Here is a 24,167-nt window from a genome sequence, read left to right on the forward strand (position 1 = left end):
ATGATGCCCAGTGTGTTGGAAGCGTACGGGGAAGGTGTGAGTCTGAAGGATGCTGAGTTGTAGGCAAGGTGCCTAGCCTGCTGCAGATCATTGTCCGGACTGCTGGCTTTGAGATAGAGATGGATGCTGTGGTGTGAATTGTATCATCTCTTTTTCCTCTCTCAGAACAGACCTTGATTGGACCAAGGGATTTATTTCTATTTCCCCTAGACGATGCATGTCACAGCAATCTTCTGCACCGATGCACCAAGCAGCTTGTTATGGTTTTGAAATTATGCTAGGTTTTGAACTCTGTCAAGTATAAACAGGTGCAGGAGCCTGAACAATTCCAGTCTTCTGTTCATGGACCTAGATTGTGTTAACTTTTTTTTTTAGCTTAAATGAAAAAGATTGCTATGTGCTATGAACAAAGATCAAAATTAAAGACTTTGTGCAGTAAGACTGTTCTGTGAACAGTTGTGACAGCTCACTGACAGTAACAGAGAAGTGCCTTTAATTCTGTAAGTCTGACTTCTTGCCAGTGAAGTGAGATTTAACCTGGCAGACAAATGTAGACAGTTTTTACCCATAAATCTCATAACCTGATGGAAACTTGCGCATTTTTCAGATTTCCCCAAATCCAGATATCCTACAAAATGTACCCAGGGGATCTGTCTTTTTTGTTTGTGTAGTAGCAAGTCATTTTGAAGAGAAAGGGGGGTGTGAGAACTGGCAGGTAGGAGCATTTTAAAGAAACCAACTTGATGCACAGTTTTGTTCTTTGTATGTGGAAAGCAAAACATACTATATCTGCCCAGGCTCTTACCTAATTATGTGTTGTCCCAAGTTAAGACTGTTTTAAAACAGTTCAGTTGGTCTTGGTTTGGAATGAAAGGGAAAAACCAAAAGCCTTTGCTCCAGCTGTTAGGCTTTTGTGTCTCTGCCAGATGTGCGGCTGGGGCCCTGCCAACCGGCCGGGGCAGTGGGGCGGTTGGGGAACGGTTTGTAGGGGGAGCAGGACTGTTGCAAACTGACAGATCATTGGGAAGCCTTGAGAATATTACTTGGCATTTCAGATGACTGAGTACTAAAGCATTTCTTTTTTACTTTAAATGAGAATTTGAAAGTGACATGGTGAAAACTTTTATTACGGGATGTTACATGTAAGAAATTCGGTGTGTAGTTAGGAATGCTTGCTAGTCCTTCTTTGAACATGACAATTCAGATGGCAAAATAGAGAATACAGAGGCAAAAATAAAGAGGATATAAAAAACGTAAGTTGTTTTGTAGTGCCTGAGGAACCCAAGCAGTAACTGAGTCTGGAGCCATGTGGCTAGGCTCAGCACAGTGCTGCATCTTTAAATAGCCCATAATGTCAAACGTAACAGGTTAAATTAAGTTCTCTTACTAATGAAACAGAAAGAGAGTTGATGTGGAATGCAAAACCAGAACAGCCTTACAAGGGCAGGCTTTGCTCCTCAGTGGTTGCTGAAGACTGAGTGTAATTGAGATGGACAAACTAAGAGGCCCGAGGTGGAATTGAAGCTGTCATGATCTTTGCAAGTACTTGATCATGATATTTGTTTGTATGTGGGATGATGACTCGCAGAAAACAGTTAAGAAGTGCATGAATTATTAATAATTGCTACCTTAAGTGGAGCGATGGGGTATAAGGCAGGTAAGCATCAGGAGAATGGATTTCTGACTGAGGGTCCCACAAGGCAAAAGCAGAGACTTTGTTTTCACAGTTAGTTTAAACTAATGTTGCTCATCCTTCTCTGTCACATCTGCTTTGCTGACAAAGGATCATTCAGGGATCCAGTCTAGGTGAAAACTAATCCCCAATACCCTTTTGATAGGACTTCAGCTGGATTGCCTTCCCAGTTCATGCACGCTAGTGCTGCCAGAAGGGAGGTGGTGATGGGGGGACCCAGCCATTGCTAAAGACCTTGTGGACTTGAACGGCTCACACTCATCATGAGGCTGTGCTGCAAGTTCCACCTGCCTCTCATGGTGTGTGTATTATGTGCTGTGCTACATGCAGGCCTGTTTTTCATTTGACCTTCCAATCCTATATAGTCATTAGCATAATTATATGTATTTGAGAACATGTAAAGCTTAAAATGAGCTGAAAGAAGCTTTTGGAAAACATAACGTAACCATAGAATTTTTGTTTTCTACTGAATGAGGGGAAAAACGGAGATTGTTACTTCTTTGTGCAGGATTGTATTTTTGAACTGTAGGTGGAATAGATGTTAATAATAAAAGTATCCAGCAATGTTTTGAATAATGAGGTCCCATTTGCTACTGTGGTAATTAGTCATGCAGTAATGGTTAGCAATGTGTGCTCTCTGTTTTCTGAAACCGCAGACCCTTGACAGAGCCAGGGTGGCTGTGGCATGAGATAATCAGTAGCATTTTTCAAGGGCAGAAGATCGTTTTGTGCTGTTCTTGTTCAGAAACAAACCCATGCTCAGCTAGAAAGACTGCTGGACTGAAGTGGCTGGGAGACAATTATAGAACATCTGTATGGTTTGAGCTATGTTCTGTAGGCTGATAGTTGTAAAAAGATACGTGGATTTACCAGAGAAGAGGTAAATAGAGCCCATGTGTAGCCCACATGCTGTTATTTAATTAAAATACAGTTGTGAGCTGTTGCCAGCTGGGAAGTTTGTGTGGAGTCCTACAGAGCATCATATTCTGGGGAGCCTTGGAAAAGAAATACAGAGAACAAGTTGGTGTGCTCCCTGGGGAGCCCAGGCTTTCTTGGTCCGTTGTGTGCATGCCCACAGGCAGGAGATCTTGTCCGTGGCAGCGTGCTCTCTGAAATTGGTACTCTTCTATGGCTAATATAGTCCCTAATTTATTGTGAAGTTGATTTATGTCTTTTAAAATTATTTTTAGTGGTGGCTTGTGTTTTTCATACAGGTAAAATCTCACTTGAATCAGAAAAGCCCCAAAACGTGACTTGCTACTCAGTTTCTTACAGCTTTTGAAAACTCCATCCTTTAGACTTTTCAAGTGTTCTCCAGCTTTGGTTGGCTGATGTAGCAGGGTCCTCTGAGGTTTTGGTGGATTATTTCACTTACCAGAATAGAGGATAGAAGCAGTCCATTTTAATAAAGTAGAATAATTGTCCTCACACACACACAGTCTGTACAGATCAAGGCAGAGGTCAGCATATATGCTTTTGCTGGGGAGGGGTGAAAATAAAAAAATATTGTGAAATAATCTATCCAGTCCTTGCAGTGTCCAGTGAGAGGTATTTTTGAGGAGGTTTCTTCTATGTAATTGCTGTGCAGATGTATTTTAATAAAGCAGTATTCCTACAAATTTTCTTAACACTTAATCCATTTTTTTTAGACCTCAGTTATTTTTAGATGGATTTTCAAAGGAAACTAAGTTTGACCATGTAGTCTGTCAGTCTCCTGGCAGCTGCTGAACTCGGCTGCTTTTGGTATGGAGCTCAAGCAGGAGAAGATGCAGTCACTTACTGCATTTCAGCTGAAGGGGTGGAAAAATCTTCAACCATTTGAATTTGATGGTGAAAGCGCATCTGATTATCTTCTAAAACGTTTTGCCATGATGTTAATTGAAGTGTAAATCTAAGCAATAATTTAGATGCTGAGTATACTTAAATAACTAGCAGTATGTTCACATGGTAGCCAGAAGATACTAAAATTAGTACTGCAGATAGACTCAAATCAGCAGCTTTACAATCTTCTAAGGATGAAAATGGTAAATTGGGCATAACATCTCACTTTTCAGGGGAGGTCTAATAAAAAAGTGGATTATATTCTCTAGTGAATTTTCAGATCCTTCAAGTCACATACATGTGTGAGAAGTTCTTGCAGCAAGTTGTAAGAAAGCCGCCTTCTGTGGATGTTGGGTTGAATCTGGTCATGCATGTCATCCCATTTTGTGACCGGCAATATGCCAGAAGGTTGGTTAAATTTCAGTTCTGCTCTGCCTGCCCTGTTCAGGTGAAGGGACTGCTGACTAACTTGCATGGCAACTACAGTCCACAGCACTCTGATTGCTATTTCAGGGGGCTACCGAATCAGACAGAGCCTGAAACCATCTAAAATAGTGAAGTGCTTCATGAAGAATCCCTGTACTGCAGCAAGCACAGAACTGCGCTTGCAAATGTGCAGATGTTTGAGAGAGAGAGCTTAGATTAAACAGCATAAAAAAGTGTAGTAAGTCTTAAATTTCAACCTTGGACGCCGGATCTCCATCGTTCGTGAAGCATTATCCATAACTGTGTCAGAATAAATTTAAATTTTTTTTTTTTCTTTAAAAATATAAGAAACACCCAGCTTTTGGGGGCATCTGATCAAAAGTATCTCTTTCCATTTCCATACAAAAACAACTCTAGCTCTTTAAAAGAAGAGCTATATGGGGAAAAAAGGTTTTTCTCTATTGATTGGATTCCCTTTTAACACTGAGGGTTTTTGTTAGACTGCTAATTTAAGAATGTTCAAAACAAATATAATGTATTCAGAAATGAAGAGTAAGATATGGAATGCTGCATTTTGTCACTGAAGTTTTTTCTTTGAGGTAAGTTACAGGTTGGTGGTGTTCAACTCTTAAAAACAATGCTTAAAAGGCAAGACACCCTGTTTCCTCAGAGCATCTTATGCTTGTGTGCATGTTTGTAGGTTGAATTTCTGATGCAGTAAAACTTTACATGAGAGCCATTTCATAAAGTATTATCTAGACATTTTTCATTCCATTAAATTTCTTCCTGAAAGGTTTAGGGGAGGAGAGGATGATGCAAGACTGTGGTACTTTGTATGGCAAATTAAGCAACAGCAACAAAAAAACCCTTGAATAAACAAGAAAGCGAGCAGCTTTCAACATGCCTTTTTTACCTTCATACCTGTATCTCTCTTTCCCCTCAGTTCTAAACTAGTCACGTCTTGACTTTGGACACCTACTTGTTTGTTGATTTAAAACCTTAGCTTTTATATTCGTTGTCCTCCCAAACGGGCTGTTTCCACAAAGTCCATGGTCAGTGACATCTGACTGCTCAGTGTTACCTGCTTTTATCTGTGGGGTCCTCTCGTTCCCCCACCCGTTTCAGGCTTTGCAGCAGCAGTACCGACCCCATGGTCTCCCAGCTGCCAGGGAGGGTGCAGAGTTGGGGAATGACAGCGAAAGTTGTTAACAGCGTGTGAAAGTGGAAAAAACGGCTTTAAATTGTCAGATCTGTTCAGCTTTGTTTTGAGCTTCTGGCTTAATCATTATCTTGCACTGATATCATAGTCACTAATTTGAAAGTACCTTGTTTGAGTTTGTAAATCACATAATTAAACAGTTCTGTGATGCGATGGCGCTGCCTGAGTACCCCATCAAACAATGGGAACGGGGTGTAGGTTTTGTCCCAACCTGCCCCATCCGAATAGGAAGCCTTTTTGGTGTCGGTGTAAAACATTCCCTGGCAGAGATGTTGCTGCTGTTTTCCCAAGGAAGGGTTAAAATCAGTAAATACACGTGACATATGCAAACTATGATTCATTCCAATAGATCTGTGCAACTCCTGCCTGCTTAGGCAGCAAGCAGATGCTGTTCCCTTGGTTGCCATGGTAACCCTGCCTGTACTATAATAAAGCCCAGCCCAGATCCCTTCCTTAGGCAGACCTCTGCGGCTGTTTCACCTAGCTCATTGTTTCCTCTCCGGAGAAGAGGCAAGGCAGGGACAGAGAGGAGGGAATAGGATACCAGAGGCAGCGGCAGCTTTCGCCTGCGTGTAACCTCTCGCGCCTTGTTCAGGGAGTGTTCAGAGCACGGCAAACCCGCTGTGTGAGACTTGAGACGGGCTTGCAAACAGCTGTGATATCCAGCAGCTTCTTCAGAGTGCGTCTCCAGATTGTATGAGAGGAGCTGGTGCGTGCAGCGGCTTTAATAGGCGTGGGGAAAGTCTCTGTGCTGGCTACTGGTACAGCATTTTACCATTCCCAGCTACATTCCTCTGTTATGAAGCCCCCCCTTGAAGCAGAGGAGCTGATGTCATTCAGAAGATCTTTTGGCAGGCTCTGAGCAGCCAGCGAGTCCAGTCTTGAAGGCAGCAGGCTTGACACGGTTCCCCTTCAGCTTCACTGTGCCTCACGAGCTTGTGATCTGCATTTCTGGAAGTGAAAATCTTGTGGAATGGTTCTGAAGATGGGAAGGTTGGTGAGGAGGGGATTCTGCTGATGCTGATACCTTCCTGCAGAGTTTTCTGGGAAGAAAATAATTTGGATTTATTGTTCAGAAGATCTAATTATTTTGCTGCTAAATGGATTGTATAGAAGCATCAGAACTTTGTTTAATGTACTGTTACTTGAAAAGCTGCCGAGCCAGAAGAGTATGATTTTTTTTTTTTTTATCCTTCTGATATTTACAGCAAAACAAAAACTTGGCTTAAAAGGGAGTTGCTTTTCCGGCTCTGAAATGAGACAGAGATTAATTCTGTGCTTGTAAATGGACTAATTTCAAGTGACTGTGTCAGGATTTAAACCTCGATTTCTCTCTTTAACATGGCTGAATTAAACAAATTTTGATGGAACTCTGGAAATCTGATTGTAAGTAGGAAGAGTCTTCTATTTTTTCCTACTTGACAAATACCAATCTCCAACCTCACATATCTTTTGTTATTTAAATATAGAAATATGCTGGTGGTTATAGTGTAGTGCTATTTACATTAGCCGAAAATATTTTATAAGTGGAATTGTTTTTTGTCAAATAAAATCAGGGTTGTTAAGGAGAATATATTTTACAGTAATTGCTACTGAATATTGATTTCTCATCTCTGCTGGAAAAATGGATTACCTTGGAGACAAACTGACAGTGGCACAAACTCACATGACCCAGTGGATGGGTACAGTGCGGAGATCCTTACAGGAAGCACTAAATTTAGTCACTACTGCGGTTGCTCATGAACGGACTAGCGGGGAAGGTGGAAGCAGGACTCCCTTCAAGCGAACCTCCTCCTTCAGGCACTTTGCATCCCGGAGCAGAGAGTCCTTCCGAAGGTTTTCAGTGCGAAGTCAGCAGAGGTTTTCCTCTTTGAGGAAGAGGCAGACCAGTTCAGAGCCACCTGAGCTTGTAAGCTATACACCTTTTTGAGACTCTCGAGGTAGATAATACAGTGCAAAAAACTTGGTTTTGTTGCAGCACTTTATCTAATAACAAAACCTATATCGTGTCTGCTTTTCAGTTTAAAAATAGCCCCCAAAACACTTCCAGGTAGTGGTGTCTGTCTGTCTGCTCCCAGCTGGTTTCTTTCTGCAGCGCAGGTAGATACTTTCATTTGCCAGGGAACATAATTAATCAAGGTTTTGGGAATGGGGAAAAATGTTGTTGATCATTTTTTAAGCAACACAGTAAGGTAGGACAAATATTTGTCTAAAATTAGAAAGTTAGTCTGAAACTGCACTTCAAACACCACAGGTCAGCGTGACTTTTAATGTACATCAATACTTGTAATTTTTCAGTAAAGAATGCCTGAAGCTAAATTTGTAAAAAGAGTTTAAGCGCTGTCACTCTGCAGTCAATGGTAAATGATCATTATTCTCTTCTTTTATTGAAAAAGAGGTGTTTTTTCTCAGTATAATTGCTACTTTGTCAGTGAATAGAAGTTATATGACTAGCATGACTTGTGAGGGCTGTAGTGGGACGGAGGCAGGGTGTAATTTCATGGGAGCAAAGGAAAGGTGAAGAGCCCTCGGTTCAGCACGACTGGGTGCCATGCAGAGCCTCCCCACCCCTCCCTTTTCCAGTAAATACCTTTCCTAGTCTCTGGGTTATTTTCAGGAAGGACGGTCTGTATTAAATGGCATGGCAAAGCAGTGGAGGAAACACCGGTTGTGTAGAAAGAAGCCCCTTCCCGGGTGGAGGGGGTGCGGGCTCTCGCAGCTGGGCTGGGGTCTGCCATGCTCCTTGCAGGCATCATTCGACACCCCCTGTTTCTAGTTCCAGCAAATACTGCAAAGCAGCAATGTTTTTAGGTTACAGTGTGTTAAAAGGTAAATTAATCCCGTTTCTTCTGTTTTATTTCATGGAGAGGAGCCTAAACTGGTGATTTGAGTTGTGTTTGAACCATGGGAAGTGGGTGTACTGTGGTTGACTTCAGTGGAACTGGGACCAAAGCCTTGGTACCAGTATGTGGGTAAATCCTGAACAGCTTGTGCTCTGAAGTGGCTCAAATGTTCTGTTTTGTTTTGTTTCTAAACCAAGTAGTTGTTCATTGTAAGTGTAAATACATGAAGTTCTGATGTGGCCTCACAGAGGTTTGTTCACTGAATGATTGAAGGTAAAGTTGCATTCCTTGGGCAGGTGTGGCATTTGTGTATGGGCTATTTCCAGTACTTTTTATCAGTTATGGTCTATGGCATTTTTGTCCTAGCTTGCTATTCATCTCCTGTTTGGCTGTACTGGAAAAGAAAATGTTGTCAAGTGAGCACAAAAGAATGAAGAGGAAAATATTTGGTAACCACTGTTACAGTGTTAGCATGGTGAAGTTCTGTTGGTTTCTTTTTTAAGCTGGTATTTTCTGTTTATTAGAATCATCTGAATAAAAAACTTGTTTAAAAGAAGTGAAGACTGAAAAATGGAAATGTGGAACCTGCAGAGAGCAACTGTACTACTTTCCTTACACTTCACTGCTTTCAGAGCAGAGCATGAACTTGTGAAAGTTTGTAGTTTGTGCCGTTGCGTCTTCCACAGAACAACTTGTGAACATGGACCTTGAGCTATTATTTTTTTTATCTGTCTGGAACAGGGTCCTGGTTTTACTTAGTCCTTGGAGCTACTGACATTTTTCTACAAAAAGCTATGGAATTTATTCAAAGCATGTAATTCTTCATAAACTGACTTCTTTATTGTTTTAGGGATGTCCTGTATAGTAGTCACTCGGTGCTGATACTTCAGCGATGCAGTTTTTAAACAAGGAGCGGCCGGGCTTGCTGGCTTGTGAGCCCGACACAACGAGGGCTGGGTGGCTTTCAGCTCCTGTCTCCACTGTTGCTGGTGGCTGCTGGCTGAGAACTTAGCGTTGTACAAGACCAAGAAACCTGTCAAAACTAAATTCAAACAGCACAATTTAAGATAGTGTGAGTAAACTTGCTGCTGAGGTTGAGGATAGTGGAGATGTGAGAGTACATTCCACTGCATCGATGTAGCTGTCCGTTTGTCCCCTCTCATGACTTTGGAGGACTTTCAGATTAAATAACCAAGGGAAATAATAGGTTACAGTTTGTATGGATCTCCTGTCACTGCTTCAGATATCTTCTAGAGGAATTAAGAGTATTGTATTTAAAGTATTCATCCATTTATTTGGATATCTGTGACTTATAAAAAACGCTTAGGCTCAAAAATTGTCTTGTTTTCTGTTTAGTTCTGTACTTAAGTTGCAATCCTATGTTTGTGGCAGCTTTTATGGCAAAGGGCTGATGCTGTGTGTGCTGTTCACTGGATCCCACATTGGGAAAACTCGGGGCTGTTCCACAGGTCTGACATAGGTGCAGTTCCCAATCTTTTTAAGTGTGGGGAAACTGACAGGTAGGCACCTTATTAATAACGTACTACAAGATATTTTAGCTGGTAATTACTGCAAGCTATGTAGCTGGGAAAGGGCTTGTGGATATTGCATTTTTTTCTGAGCTGTAAGAGACACTTATCCACTACAGAGGAGCTTTAGGATTGGAGTGAAAGGGATTTGATGTAATTGGTTATTTCCTTGCTGGAGGTCATAAAAGTAGGAATCAGGCTGCAAGAGAGAAGAAATAATTTTCTTTTCAAACACTTCTCTCTAACAGCTCAGGGATTATGTATTTGCTTTGGTTTTCTGTTCATACCTTGGCACATTTTTCTATTGGATGTCTGGCAGGGCTGACTTCCTGACCAAACTCTGTCTCTGATGCTCAGTGTTTCTCTGTAGCGCCGCGGAGAGGAGGTTCTGCAGCAGATTCCTTGGGAAGGGAGGCTGGGTGGATGTACCTTATTTAAAATGTAATCCTCTAGTTTTCATATGGGAACCAGTCTTTATACACAGGACATTGTGAATTTCATTTGTGCCTTATAAAATCTCTTCTAACCTCCACTTTTTCCTTTTTTTTTTTTTTAAATTTAAATCCATACACCTTAAATCACACCTAGATAAATCAGTGTCTAACACAGGGCAATCTGATTCTGAATCTAGAGAAAGTACAGCCATGTTTTTAAGAATTGCTTAAAAGCTAGTACAATCAAGGGATAAAATGAGCCTCAGAGCTAAAACTAATTTATCTTGTGGTTCTCAAACCAACAGTTGATCAGTCAGAATTTAATATATGCAAATCTGCAAATCATAAAGAGGAGTGCAGGAATAATTTTTGTTTTAAATAGCTTCTCTGGTATATTCAACAGCAGACTGTTTGGAAAAAGATTCTTTTTATTATTATTATTTTTCCCTGTAGTACTCCTATTAATGTTTTCATTGAAATGGAATACTCTGCCATTTGTCCTGCCTTTATTCATAGCATAAACCCCTGAGCACACTGTTTTTCTCATCAATTGCTGTTTCCCAGCAAGCTTTTCCTTCCTCTCTTTTGCCTTGTGGTAGTCTGTTCATGTAGCCATATCTTCAAAGCTAGTCATCTGTCCTTTTTGGTTCCACTGAAACTGAATTTAATTGGTCTCAGAATATTTTCTACAAATAGATGTAATATAGTGTTCTCATTTAATTTAAGGAAAAAAGGTGTCACCATGGACTGAAGAAACTTACTGGCTGCTGCACCCAAGAATGCCTGGGCCCTGCTGTTGCAGGTCACATGTACTGAAAACTGTCCGCACGTAATGACACAGGACCAATTTTAACTGCATCGTTATTCTGGCATATTAATATCAGACCTGGGAATCTGTAGCTGAGCTTGCAGAATTTTTTACTTTACAGTGAAACCTTTTAAATGGAAGTTGATTTTTCTCCCTGACATTTTTATTGAGGCTTTTTTCCATTTTTTCGTCTCATGTCATCAGCTCAGAGTCTTTGTTATAATAGGAGCAGAGATACTTTCATTAAACATTGCCTCTGTTTTAATCATGGTAATATCAGTCATGTTTCTATTGGAGGTACGATACCTGGTTTCACAGCCAACACTGTTAGTTCTAGATCTCTGAGTTTGTTGCCATACAATAAAAACAGGGTGGTTGTTTGATACCCTCAGTTCCTTAGCTGTCCCCTTACACTGCTAAAAAAGTGTGGGAGTTTGTTTCTCTGTAAGAAGTTTAACTACTTTCAGACTGCTAGCATGAACAATAAAGCTGTGGAAAACCTCAGAGGTGTTTCAGGTTCTTTGGGAGAAGGTTTTGAAGTAGAACAGAAACAATTAATTCTGTGGCTGCTTGGGCTGTAAGTAGTCGATGTGTTTTATGTGAGTTATTCTGATATACACCAAAAATCACACTGAAGTGCATTTAACTGTGTTTTGATTTCTGCTGTACTGGTCAGTTGATGAAAATGGTCTTTTCATTCAAGCTTGATCTGACAACATCAGTTCTTTTGTTTGCATTCAGTTTTAATACAGTTCCGAAATAAAGATAGGAATTGTTTTGTTTGCCTGCACGAGTCCCAGATTTGCTGGGAAGGCGCTGAGTCCTTCAGAGGGTTTTTGTTGCTTGCTACAGCCCTTTCGCTATCATCCTCTCTACTAGATGTTGAAATTCTCATCTTGGTTTTTTTAACCTTCACAGATGTTTCTTTCTAAGCTGGTTTAGCCAATATAATCTTGTGCAATCAGCTTGTTTCTTGGAAAAGTTGGTGGGCTATCACTTTTTCCATCTAAGTAGGATCCCTCTCTGGCGCTGAAGAGCAGGTGAGGGACCAGGAGATGTGCTGTTAAAACCTGGTTTGAACTATACACATACCGTTCACCTGCACATCGCCTGGGATTGCATCTCTGCTTTTAAAAGAGCATTGATCTGTACTATCTCTTTTGATTTTACCCAAGGTCTGTCTGCAAATATTTGTCCTTTATGGTGAACATCCTTCAACAAACTGTTTGTAAAAAGAAGTTAATACAGGTTGGCATTTTTATTCTGAGCTTGGCTATTTTGATACAGACCCTACAACAAATAGTTGCTGAACTACTTTCCCCTAATATTCACTGACAGCACAATGAATTGCTCTCAAAAATGTTTTTTTTTTTTGTACTGTCAGTGAACGGAATTTTATCTTTAAATTTCTAGAGAACTGTTATGGTAATGTGAAGCATGTTTGCAGAAAGCGTGCTTTTAAAAATGAGTTGTTTGTCTTGTTTCAGGGTGAGGGGGAGGAGTAAAGCTGTTCAGTTTAATTAATGAAGATACAAGGGCCAATACTGAAACAGTCATGCTTTTTCATTCTTAATAACTTTTCTTTGGTTTAACAGGCCATGAACATAGCTGGCAGCATAAATCTGGGCCATAAAACTGTAGTGATGGGTATTTAGTAGACTGCCTTTGTTCCCTCGTTATTTTGACAGGAATAATCACTTAGATGACTTCACTCTGTGATTTTACTTAGGCTGGCTGCAAGGAGTTGATTTTTTACCATGTTCTTGGAGCATAAGAAAAGAACATAAATATATTTAGAGCTGGTAATTTTGTGCTCATTCACCTTGCTTTTTTAATTTTTTTTCTTTTTAAAAGTGCTAAGTGATAGCAGTTAGCTTTCAGAGGGAAATAAATTGCATTTAAACAAAAACATCACTGAACACAACTCTTAACACTGGCAATCCATTTTTATTGAAATTTTGTAACATTGTGATAGTTCAGGAAATACTAGTGGTGTTTCATTGGTCTGTGTGTGTGTATTTTGACTGCTCTCTTCTAAAACATCTTCTGAGTTGTCTGAGATTTTTGTTTAAACGAGCAGTGCACAGTTTCCAAAGTCTGCGTGTTTGTTATTCACTTGTTGTCAAGAAATCCTACCACTTTCTGTACATCTTTAAATCTAGACTTTAAACTAAAGAGCCCTTTCTCCCAGGAATGTTTGTTTGAAGTTTAACTTGTGTCTCATGTGGAAAAAACGTTAACTGTGCAGAAGAGCTGTGAAATAAAGTATTTCAAGTAGGAGGTGTTGATTTCAAGCATGTAGCTTTTCAAAAAAAGCAAATATATTCACTTCCTAGCATAACAGTATAAAATTGTCTTGTTCTGGCTTGTGTCTCTTGCAATGTTGAGGATGAGGGATCCTGTTCAACTCCTAGTGCCAACTTTTATTAATGCTGATGAGAGTTGCATATGCCCTCTGGGAGAGAGTGAGTTCCTCAGTCTCTGAGGTAGGACAGCACTATTCTGCTCAAAATCTTCCTGATGGACAGGCTGGCATGCCTCTGGCTCTGATCCTGCTGGGTTTGGTTTCTTGGGGTTTAATTTCTTTTTAGCTTGACTGCCTAAGGCTGAAAAGAAAATTTAGTATGTTGATACAGGAGGGATTTTAAAGATGTTCCCAACTATTTCCTCTGCTCTGCTTTGGAGAGGTTTTCTACTTTTCCCACTTCTCAGAGGAAATAGTGTCATGGCTCGCTCAGCCCTAGCAAGGTATATATTTAGAATTTCGTTCTTGTCTGCTTTTTGCGCATCAAGTCAACCGCTGCTCTATCTTCAGCCTTGCACTGAAACCACATGATATGTGCGTGGTGAGTGCTCAAAGCAGGTCATAGCAGCTCTATTTTCAGGGTATAAAAAAAAATGACAAACTCTAAAATGTCTTTGAAATCCTGAATGGAGCGAGGAGGTTAACTTCTACTGAGAGTCACTGCAAAAGCAGTGAGTAGATTTCACTGCATGATGGTAACCAGATTCCTGGCAAAACTAACTTAATCTGAATTAATTTGGCCGCATTCTCTGTTGTGGCCAGAGTCAGCTCCAGGTAGACTTTGGGTCTCTCTTTGGTGCTGCTGCCTTTCAAATCATGAGTCTCTCGGCTGGATCTGGCTCCCGGGAGGCACGGCATAGCTGGGGGTTATGAGTGAAAGATCCATTAATGTAGAAGAAGTGATTAGCTAAAGACCAGCACGCAGGGGAAGTAATTTTGTATGTCAAAAGGTGTGGAAAATGCCAGGGTTTGGGGAGCTGTGATAGTATTCAGGTTCAAGTTTAGGCTGGAAAGGTGTTGCTGGGAACATGCTGTTTGAACTTGAGTAAATCATTGAACTTGCTGGCAGTGATTTCCTCTGGCTCCTTTGTTGCTGTTTGCAGCGAACATTTTGTGCTGGTGTGGCAAGGAGGATCCCTGTCAGCTCTGCACTAACCTGCTTGTCAAATCATTTGTAGTGTTTAGGTCTGTTGCACAGTTTGGGTATTTTGATTAAGGTGAAAATATTTTTACGGTAGCATAAGGCATGTGTATGTTTCAAAGGGATATATGTTAAATACAACGGATTTAGTTTTGTTTCGATTCAATTCAAATACAGTATTAAAGCAAAGAGTTTAGCTTCTAAGATTAAGGCTGGCTTTCCTATCAGCAGGGCCGTAGGACTAGTAATAAGGCCTGTTGTGGGTGAAGTATAAAGCTTTTTAAAGGAGAGCAGCTGAGCTAACAGTGTACATGAGATATCGCAGCTTGGGATGTTCTCTGCCCTCTCCACCCAGTTACTCTTGGGTACCAGCTGTTCACAACTTACTCCTGGCATTTGCTCCCTCAGGTTAGGGGCTGGAAGGGACACTTGCCCTCTCCCTTATTTCTGCAGACGTAGGTCTGCTTTTCTGCATTTTTTGCCAGGCCTTTCCAGGGGGAAGGGGTTGGGATTCAGGCCCGTGCATCAAGCCGGGAAGCGATGAAAAGGTGGAGAATTAAACCAGTCATCCTCTAAAAACAACCCATGTTTCGTAAGGTAAACGCTGTCAGCTTTTAACATTAGGGATATAATTGGTTGTCGCTTATTGTATCCTGGTGGAAGAGGTAGAGAAAACACATATGGCTGAGACAGCCCTGGGTTGCATAGCAACAGTGAGGATGTAGTGGCTGATATAATTTATGAGAATGTTTTATACCGTGGGACTTGGTATGTACTCCACTGCACATGGAAAAACTAAACATTTTATGACTGAGAAGGTTTTTGAGTAGAGCAGCATGGATCTTTAGGATATAACAGTGCTAAACATGTTGTGAGAGCGCTTTCGGACACAGGCTGGGGCAGTTGGGGCATGCTTGTGTTTCCCCGTGCGTGAGCTCATGCACCCCTGCAGTGGCAGCTGCTGCAATTTGCCACGTTAAACCAGCTTGTCCTCTCCAGCCCCATCCCAGGAGGGCACTGGGGCCGGCGGGATGTTCCTCTTGGGCAGATACCGAGGCTGCTCACTGCAGTCTCCTTACCTGCTGGCAGCAGTGGAGATGGCCTATATAATAATGTAAAGACCTTGAGGTTATGAGATTAATTCAATTACTTTTGTCACTGCTGTTAGGCTTGGTCTCCAGCGTTTGTAAAGTCCTTCCTTGGTTTGAAGATACTGTGCTGAACAGGGTATTTGAGAGGGCTGAGGAAGTCGTTCTCCCATATAGATGCCCATGGGTGGAGCCTGCACTGAAGGGCTCTTAACTTTCCTCATCAGTGAGGTCAGAAAGAAAATGTCCAATTCCTGGAACTGTTTATCTGTCACTGCAGTTTGAAGGGTGGGGTGGAAGGCAGAAGGTAGCACTGGGACATTACACTGAGGCAGTTACTCCTTTCAACAATTTATTTAAACACTGAGTTGGTAAATCTTCTTGCCTGATTGCTAGGAACTAACTGGAGCGTTGGTCTTCAACCATGACTTACTCCTTGTGGGCAGCACTAATTCGCCGGATAGTAAGTATATACGGAAATCCTAGGATGCTGATTCCACAAAGTTAGACTTTCCACTTGCTGTATTGGCATTTAGATACAAAGAAAAAATAATGAGTTGTGAAATGTTGTATAGTTTCTAAGGCCCTCTTTTTTGTGGTGGTTTTTGTTGGTTGGTTGGTTGGTTTTGATAATGGTGTTATGTTCTTGATAATTCTGTTAGTGGTCCAAAATATATAGTTTACCTCCTAGTAGTAATCCTTAGAATCATTAGAATAATTGTAGGATAATTCAGGTTAGAAAGGACCTCTGGAGGTCATCTAGCCCAGCATCCTGTTCAAAGCAGAGTCAACTATGAAATAGTAGAATAAAATTTTAATAGAATAAGGTGTATTGCTGTCTTCCTGGCATATTGCAGGGGAACAATTGGGATGGTTTTCTGGAGTTGTAAGGACTTGTAAACTCTCCTTTAAGTGCAGTGTCACACTTAAGGGGTAGGGGGGGTTCTGAATGTGGGCAATTTGACCAAACTTCTGACCTCTTTTAATTAAAAATAGGAGAGAAAGGGGGGCGGGGGGGGAAGCTTTTCAAGAAATTAGCGAAAATTTTTCTCTGAGTTTTGTATTAACAAGGCAGATGATCAAAACTTCATTCCATTGTGCAATTACCTATTCATATTCAATTTATGCCAGTAGATTTTAACTTTTAATTTTTGCACTTCAAGCTGTGGGGTATCATTTTGGCTGTCTCTTTTGCAAACAAAGATATTTTTGAAACTGTCTGTGCAGATTCTGACTCATGAGGTCTATTTCAACTGGTATTCCTCATATGCCAGCTCTTTATTTCACATCAGTGCAAAAGTTTTTCACATAACTAAGAATGAATGCATACATTTACGGTTAATTTTTGCGCTAGTAGAACCAATATTGTGTGTGCATCATTTTCAGGAACTGGAAATTGCAGGAGTAATCAGCCCTGGACTATTGCCAAACCCAGCTTAATTCCAAGGGAGTAGCAAAAGAGGCATAATCATCATGTCTCATTTTAGAAGAAGAGCTAGAGACAAATCAGTATACAACTCGGCTGTTTTGTTTCATATGAAAATTAAGTTGATTTTTTCCTGGCTACTGGTGTAAGAATTATGAAGTTAAAGATCAAAGCATGGAGAATTACAGCATTTGAATACTGGATTGAGAGTAGTATTTATTTGATTGGGGAGATTTTTCTGTGGTTATAAATAAACCCAAATTAGGAATTTTCTTATCTTGTGTGCTAAGAAGATACCAGACCCCTCTTTTTATTGTCTTTTCCTTTGAAATGACTGTTTTTACTGTATCATGAATATTCTGTTAATTGAGGAATGGCTGTATCTGGCCTAGCTTCACGTTGTACACATCTTCTTTCAACTTTGTTTTCTTCTTCCAAGGGATGGATAAAGAAAGAGAATGGATCACAGATATTAGCACAAATTTGTTGAGTTAATAATGGGTAGTTATCTCTTACAGAAAAAAAAAGCTTCTGTTCAGAGCAGATCTGCTCTTAAGAGCAACAGAAGTCAAAGCCAGATGTGCCAGTTCTTTATCTTGCAAGATCTCTTGTTCTGTGGAGCTTATGCATTAAAAAAAAAAAAAAAGAAAATATTGTTTGCATCCATCTGAAGAAGCTTTAAATTAGGATTTAGGCTAGGGAACAAAGTATGAAGCCGAAACTGATCATGTTTGGGAGCAGTACATGTCAGAAAATATTTCCTTCTTTTTTCCTCCCAGTACTTGGGTAAAAACTGGCTTTAGTGCACCTTATTGGGCCGCTGGATGCGTTGCAGGCTCTACTAGGCAACAGGTAGGGTGCTTCAATCTGTCTTCTATGGTTTTATGTAAATTAACGTGATATAGGGCACTGTGGGATGTGTGATATAATGGGCTTGTGGCAGACCTAAAAATAGTCACTCTAGTACATTCAGTAAGTCTTACATTATTTTCCCAGTCTGTCATATGTTTTAAAGCTTTTGATTTGTAATCCTGGTTTGTTCTTCATTCATGCTCTTTGTCTGTAACATCAAGTTGTTCCAAGTAAAATGTTAGTGCCAGAAAATGCAAACGTATCTGTATGATCTAATTTGAGTTGCTTGTGTCTAAAAGCATCTCAGCCATAAAACACAATGGTACATATGTACAGTTCTCAGAGAATTTGTGTAATTTTGACTGGTATTTAAAAACCCAAAAGTTTAATAGCAACTATTAAGTGCTATCCAGAGAGTATGAAGGCTGAAAGAGGATGGAGGTAGAGAAAATTATCCCTCTTTTTTTTTTTTTTAAACTAGTCTCTGCTGTTTCTTAAAAATAAGCTTATAGTTACTGAGACTAAACATTTTGAAAACAAAGGGAATGGATTTTTCCCAGGCACCTCCAAGGTCCCGATGCCCAGTGCTTCTGTATTACCAGATTGCCTTGAGTCTTTCTGGAGTGCAGTAAAGATGATACAAAAGAGATCTTCAAAAGAAAAGCTAAAACTCATCACTCTTGTGCTTGCTAATAATCACGTACTGGAAAGAATAATCTTTCTGGTTTGTTGTCGCTTCCTTCTTCAACACACGCCATCTCTTCCAAGCTGCACAGGCTATAAATTGCTTTTCTGCGTCACCCTCGGTCTCCCCAGCTGACACCTCCTCCACAAGCTGGGGAGAGAATTGGCTTCTCTTACTTCTCCCTATTTTGGTTGTAGTTGGTACCTTTTTTCTCTCAGATAGCTGACCAGGTTATCGTACCTCATTAAATTCTCTGCAGTTCTTCTCAGCTGGTAGAAGCCAGAGTCTTTAAATAGTTTAAGCCTAAGGAGTGATTCGCAGACCTGAAAGAATGTTTATTTTTTCCAAGTAATCATTTGGCCTATTAAAAAGTATGGGTTGAAAGGGATCACCAGGGAAAGACGCACAGTCATCCTCTGAAATAAGTAGCTTCCATCAGAAGCAAAATGCGGTAACATTACTCGATATAGCAAAGTAATCTCTTAGAATTTGGAGTGTCTCATTCCTTACATTTAGACTTTGCAGTTTGTTTTATTGAATTTAAGTTCACAGTGTCTACAGAAGTAGTAGTGTTGGGGTTTTTTTTTTCAGACTTCTTTTGGTTTTAGCATAGAGTATCGCTATCTGAGTGTTAATTGTGTCATTTTGGTTATAAAACCGCATCTCAAGGTTCAACTATATATAACATCAAGTAAAATGTTGCCCAAAACTGAGGAGTATGTGCCGATCAGTTTCTCTGCAATGTAAAATTTTATTAAGAATTACTGAGCCTTCAGATGAGCAATATATTTACATCTACATTTCTTTCCTGTTGCTGCTGAAATGGTATTATCTGGGTTGTGCATACTTTCTCCTTACAACCATCACTTTCATGATAACACAACACACTTTTTATAAACAGTGTCTCCTAAATGCAATACACAAAGTTGCTTTTCTGCTGCTCCCATTCCTGTTTCTGAGCTTTTTGGACTATATTGTCTGGTTAGAAACAATGTGAGTAATTGCAAGTAATAGTCTATACCATGCATAGAGATAATGTGCTGTAGTTGTAGCAAGTGGAAAATACTGGCTTCCAACAAAAAGGGTAGCATGCTTGTGTCTGTTGGGTCATCTTCTGTTTGTGGCAGCAAGTGTTACCCAGGGGTATCGGGCAAGAGCTGTGGAGGTGAGTGTGCTGCCACCAAGACTGCCAGATGCCGCAGTTACAGCTCTTCATGTAGATGCAACTTCTTCTGTGCAGACGGTGGCAAAAGCTGATAAATATTCTGTTCATATTGTTTACAAGAATGCAGTAGCTTGTAATGTGAGATTGAGATTGAAAAAAATTCGTAACAAGCATCAAGTTGAAAAAAAACCACCCTGAACTAGCATGGACAGTAGGGAGGAAAGTGAGAATAACGATTTGCATTTGTTAGTGCCTTTCCTAGAAGTGAATCAACTTGCCAAAGGTTATGTGGCCACCAGGTGACAGCAGAAGGCTGAGCCCAGGAGTGTTAGCTTAGTCCCCTGGTGCAAAGCATGAAATCATGAAGCTACAGAGGGATTTTGTGGAAAGCAAAACATATGCCCGAGCCAAGTAGGAGGAAATGCCCTGTGGTTTCTAAGAAATACAAGACTCTTTCCCCTGCCACTCACCTAGCTGTTAGAAGAAGTGTATGCCTTGCTCACGGTTGAAAGCTTGTACCTGGAATGGACAGAAAAATGTAAGAACTCAGCTGACCTCTGGGCATACATGTATGTGTCTATATATAAAGTGTAAGAATTGCCACCAGTGCATTACTAGGCTGTGGGAACACCTGGAAGATGAAAAGCAGGAAACGTCTCTTCCTTGTAACTCACAAACTGAGTCCCTGTTTTACTTGAGTATTGGAAACGGAGAATTTTACTTTGTCTAGTAGTGGTGCATTGTAAATAGTTGGAATAAATGGTGGAGCCTTTTGTTGCTTACTTCACTCAGCATTAAAATAGACCACTTTGTCAGCAGCAGAGGGTATGAAAGAACTAGAGAATGGCAATGGCTGATAGTATGGTTGGGGAAATAAGCAACTTGTTACAAAAGATGCAAGCATTGTAGGACTTCTTCAGTAGCCAAGTATCAGTGTTGGTGAATTTTCCTTAATGTCAATATTTTTATAATCTTAAGGCAGCATTCTTTAGGTTTACAAAGTTAAGGACACAAGAAAACACGCAATCTCTTTTTTTCCAATAATATTAAGGAATCCCATTTCATTGAATATGGATATTACTTTGTGTGTGCTGCCTGAAGTGAAATAGATGTGTTGGTAGTTTCCACCAGCGTGTTCTGCTAGGGGGTTTTGAGGGTGTGTGTGTGGTGTTTATTATTTTTTTCCTTTTTTTTTTTTTTTAAAGAGAGAAAAAGTTTAAGACAGGTGGAAAACAATGTAATCTGCTGTCAGATGAGATCTTCATAAGCAAAGTTGATACGGCACTGAAAGCCATACTTGTATTTGTTCAGCATAATGAATGTGAAAGGGGCCAACATTTAATGATCTACACACAATGTATTATTTCAGTAACTATCTAACTTCAGCGTCTATCTCAATACAACTGCAAAACAAAAGGTGTGACAGTGCTATATTCTGGAGCATATTAACATTGGTCTGCTGCAAATCTAGGGTGCCAGCAGCAGCAGCTGACCCACTTCTCTCCCCTGAAAGGAAAGGGTCCTTAAATGCACTGTTTCCCTCTTACGAAAGTAGCAGATCTATGAAATAAAAATACTTAGGAAATGAGAGGTCAGAGTAGAACGCAGAAAAAACACCGCGGTCTGTCCTTCTACGTTGTACGTTGTGTTTGAACTTTGCATTAGCACACATCAATTTGTCAAAGGCTTTCTAGTGTCTGGCACTATGCTTATTTATTTATTTATCTATGCTTTTTATTCGGAATGTCTTCCAAAGAAAGAGGTAAAAAAAAAAAAAAAAGTCCTTTTATTAAACCCAGGAAAAGAGCAATAGAGTTGATGTTTCCCTTGCATGCTTGGGGAGATTAAATGTAGTCCCCGGCAGAATTCTTTGTGTTTGCATAGGTGCTTCTAAAGATTTTGTGCAACCTGAGATAAGAATAATGTTAAAGCAATGTGGAGTTACTAAAACCAGGGAGTCAGTTCCAGCCTCTAGAACTGGTTATTTGCCCAGGAAAACAGTGCTTATTTTGTAGAGCATCGTTGTTCTGAGTTCATAGCTATTTTCCACGTTTAAGTTTATTCCCAGTTTTATGTTGACCAAGTTTAATTAGTAGATTCAAAAACACTACCGTAAATAAAATCTGCTAATCATTTAGCCAAGGGCTAAACGAATGCTGAAATGTTGCAATTGTTCTGTTGCAGGATCAGCTGAAGCAGTGCTTCTCCAGACAGCCCCCAGGAGCAAAGGACACAGACACACTCGTGCAGGAGCCCAACGGCCAGTACGGTACTTGGAATGAGCAGCAGCACAGTGGGGACAGGTAAGGGTGAGCAAGGTCCCCTCTGCCATGCGTGCAAGCTTTTCCTTAGCTGAGTAATGAGAAGAAACTGTTGTTTTGGGTGTGTATGTGTGCGCATGTGTGTATATGTATGGGTTTTTTAAAGTTGCATGCTCGGTTTCAGTGACTATACAGTTTCTTTAGTCTATAGGTGAAGAAGTATTTCTTTAATATCTGCAAATTGCAGTAAGGTTTGAAATTTAAACTCCATCCTCCAGTGAAAACATAGTATCACCACTTTTATAAGCAATGACAAAACCAGCTTGGACTGGAATAGATTTAACAAGTCTGCTAGGGAGTGAAACACAAGTTAGATGTTATTTTTTAGTGCTAAAATGGTAGAAAGAAGATATGGGAAAAACAGTTTTTCTCAATCAGTACACCAAATGGCTTTGACTAGATTAACATAGGTAGTAAAACCTTTTTTATGTTTTGTATTTGTGTTTGTAATGTACATTTTCACATTTAGAAAGTGATTAGCTGCTTGTGTGATATGTGCCTCATGGGTAGAACTATGGTTCTGGGAAGATATTGCTAAAATTGTCTGATTTCCTCTCTCTCAGGTAGGTAAGGAAGTGTCTGATTATGGTTAGACAGGGTACACTAACAGTTTTGGGGTTTGTTTTTATTTTTTTTCTAAATTTGGGTTTCTCCCATACCAATTAGCATTGCCTTAAAAGCTGTGCTACCAGATAGGCTGAACGGCAAAATCCATTTGAAACGGGTGCTCTGCACGCCAGGCACCCGCTCCGACAGCAGGATGATGTAGGGTGAGCCTCTTAATGTGTCCTGATAAACCTTGGGGTGCGATGTCCACATCTCACTAACTCTGAAGCATTTTAGTGTGGTGAAGTGGAGGATGGATGAAATGGAATATCAGTTGAATGAAAGATAGTATTACTGAAGTTTTCCTGTTATTAAAATGGTTTAGTGAAATAAACCTAGAGCATTAAATTGTGAGGTTTTTTTATAATTTACACCTGTTGTGTAAATTATAGCTTGAGCTACACTGTTTGAGCCAATATCCTATCTGCTCAGTGTAGTATGAAAATAGCATTTTACCTGTTTTTTTTTTTTTAACGCTGTACTTGTTGAGACCTTATAGCAGACATTAATGTCGATTATGTTTGGTGTGTTCTGCACTTGAGAACTGTGTGTTATAAATATTTTATTGCTTATAAAATCAGGGTAGCTTTCAGCTTGAAGTGAGCTAAGTGACATGCCAACAGTGACATCCAAGTCTTCTATAAATTAACTTTGATTTCAGTATGTTATAGACATCTTCTGAAATCAGTTTCTTAACAAAGGTGCTTGTCTCGGCTCCAAAACAGTCAGCATTTGAATGTTATTTCAAACCTAGAGGATTCTTCCTGGTTAGAAAAGCTCCACCTAAAAATTCTGGTTTATTGAAGTATTCAACTCAATCCCCATGTCCTGGAATTTAGTTTCCACTGTAAGAAATGTTTATTTTTTTCTTTTTTTCAAGTGTAATGATGACAGTATAGTGACTTTTCAGCATTTTGCCACCCTCCTTGCTCTGCTTTAGCTTGACTTATGGTTCATTGCAGGGGAATTACTGGTGTATTAATTCAAGCACTTGGAGAGGAATGAGAGTAACGTGCTTTTAAATATTAAATTAATAATGGAAATCTTCCTGGAATACACTGAAACTGCATTTTGTTTGCAGTTTATTTTTTATGAAATAGAAGGCTTTCGCTGGGACAAGAGCAGACGTTCTCCTCCTCTTGCCATGGGTAATTCGAGCACATCTCTGCGTTCAGCCGCTGCCGAGGCAGTCGTCTCATCCTCTGCTCGGCCCAGAGGCAGGAACTTACAGGAGACTTTGATAATTCAGCTTTCCTGTTTTGCCTGGCTCACTTCCCTTAGACTTCATATCTTGCCAGCCGTATGGCCTGTGGTGTTGCATTCCTCACGCACCCCGATACGCCCTCCTGGCCCACGTTTGGCCATAAGCTGAACCCACAGCTGGGAGCGCACAGGGGGAACAGGCACCGTGACTCGCTTACCTGCATCCTGGGAGGGCACCTGGGGAGCAAACGGGGAACACCGTGACGGGGGGACAAAACAATGTCACCAGCCTACTGCTGCTGTGTTGGAGGAACTTCCAGTTTCTGGCATTTTCCAGTATTTGAGTCGAGAAGCAATTATTTTAGCCCCTCTAGGAGTGTTTCATTAATGCATCTATGAATGAACTAATTTTCTCTGAGAGAGGAAGAGAATTTTAAAATAAAAAGCCATGATTACATGGCAACTGGATAAATGTGGTCCTTTTGCTAGATAAGCTTCTAGGAAGGTGGAGGAAAGATTGATTTCAACTAGAACTTAGTCACCACTAGAATAAGCGTAAGGGGCTGCTCTTGGCTGGTTGCAATGGGCTTTGGCAAATAACT

The 24,167-nt window shown here is 40.3% G+C and overlaps 1 protein-coding gene across 8 annotated transcripts in view; it reads left to right on the top strand.

The window, feature by feature from the left end:
• KIAA1671 (KIAA1671 ortholog) overlaps window positions 1-24,167 on the top strand; it is a 90,848-nt gene that overhangs the window by 52,290 nt on the left and 14,391 nt on the right. For 6 of the 8 annotated variants that reach the window (XR_012996544.1, XR_012996543.1, XR_012996545.1 and 3 more), the window contains one exon: window positions 21,620-21,738. Coding sequence is in view for 5 of the 8 variants with exons in the window: in XM_076352811.1 (XP_076208926.1) it covers window positions 21,620-21,738 (119 nt within the window). In the remaining 3 variants the exon portion in view is untranslated. Of the gene's footprint in view, window positions 1-6,552; window positions 7,069-15,608; window positions 15,771-21,619; window positions 21,739-24,167 lie in introns of those variants that run through there. The other 2 variants (XM_076352814.1, XM_076352816.1) reach the window with 2 other exon arrangements.

The sequence above is a fragment of the Aptenodytes patagonicus genome, chromosome 15, assembly GCF_965638725.1.
Source record: "Aptenodytes patagonicus chromosome 15, bAptPat1.pri.cur, whole genome shotgun sequence".
Lineage (NCBI taxonomy): Eukaryota > Metazoa > Chordata > Aves > Sphenisciformes > Spheniscidae > Aptenodytes > Aptenodytes patagonicus.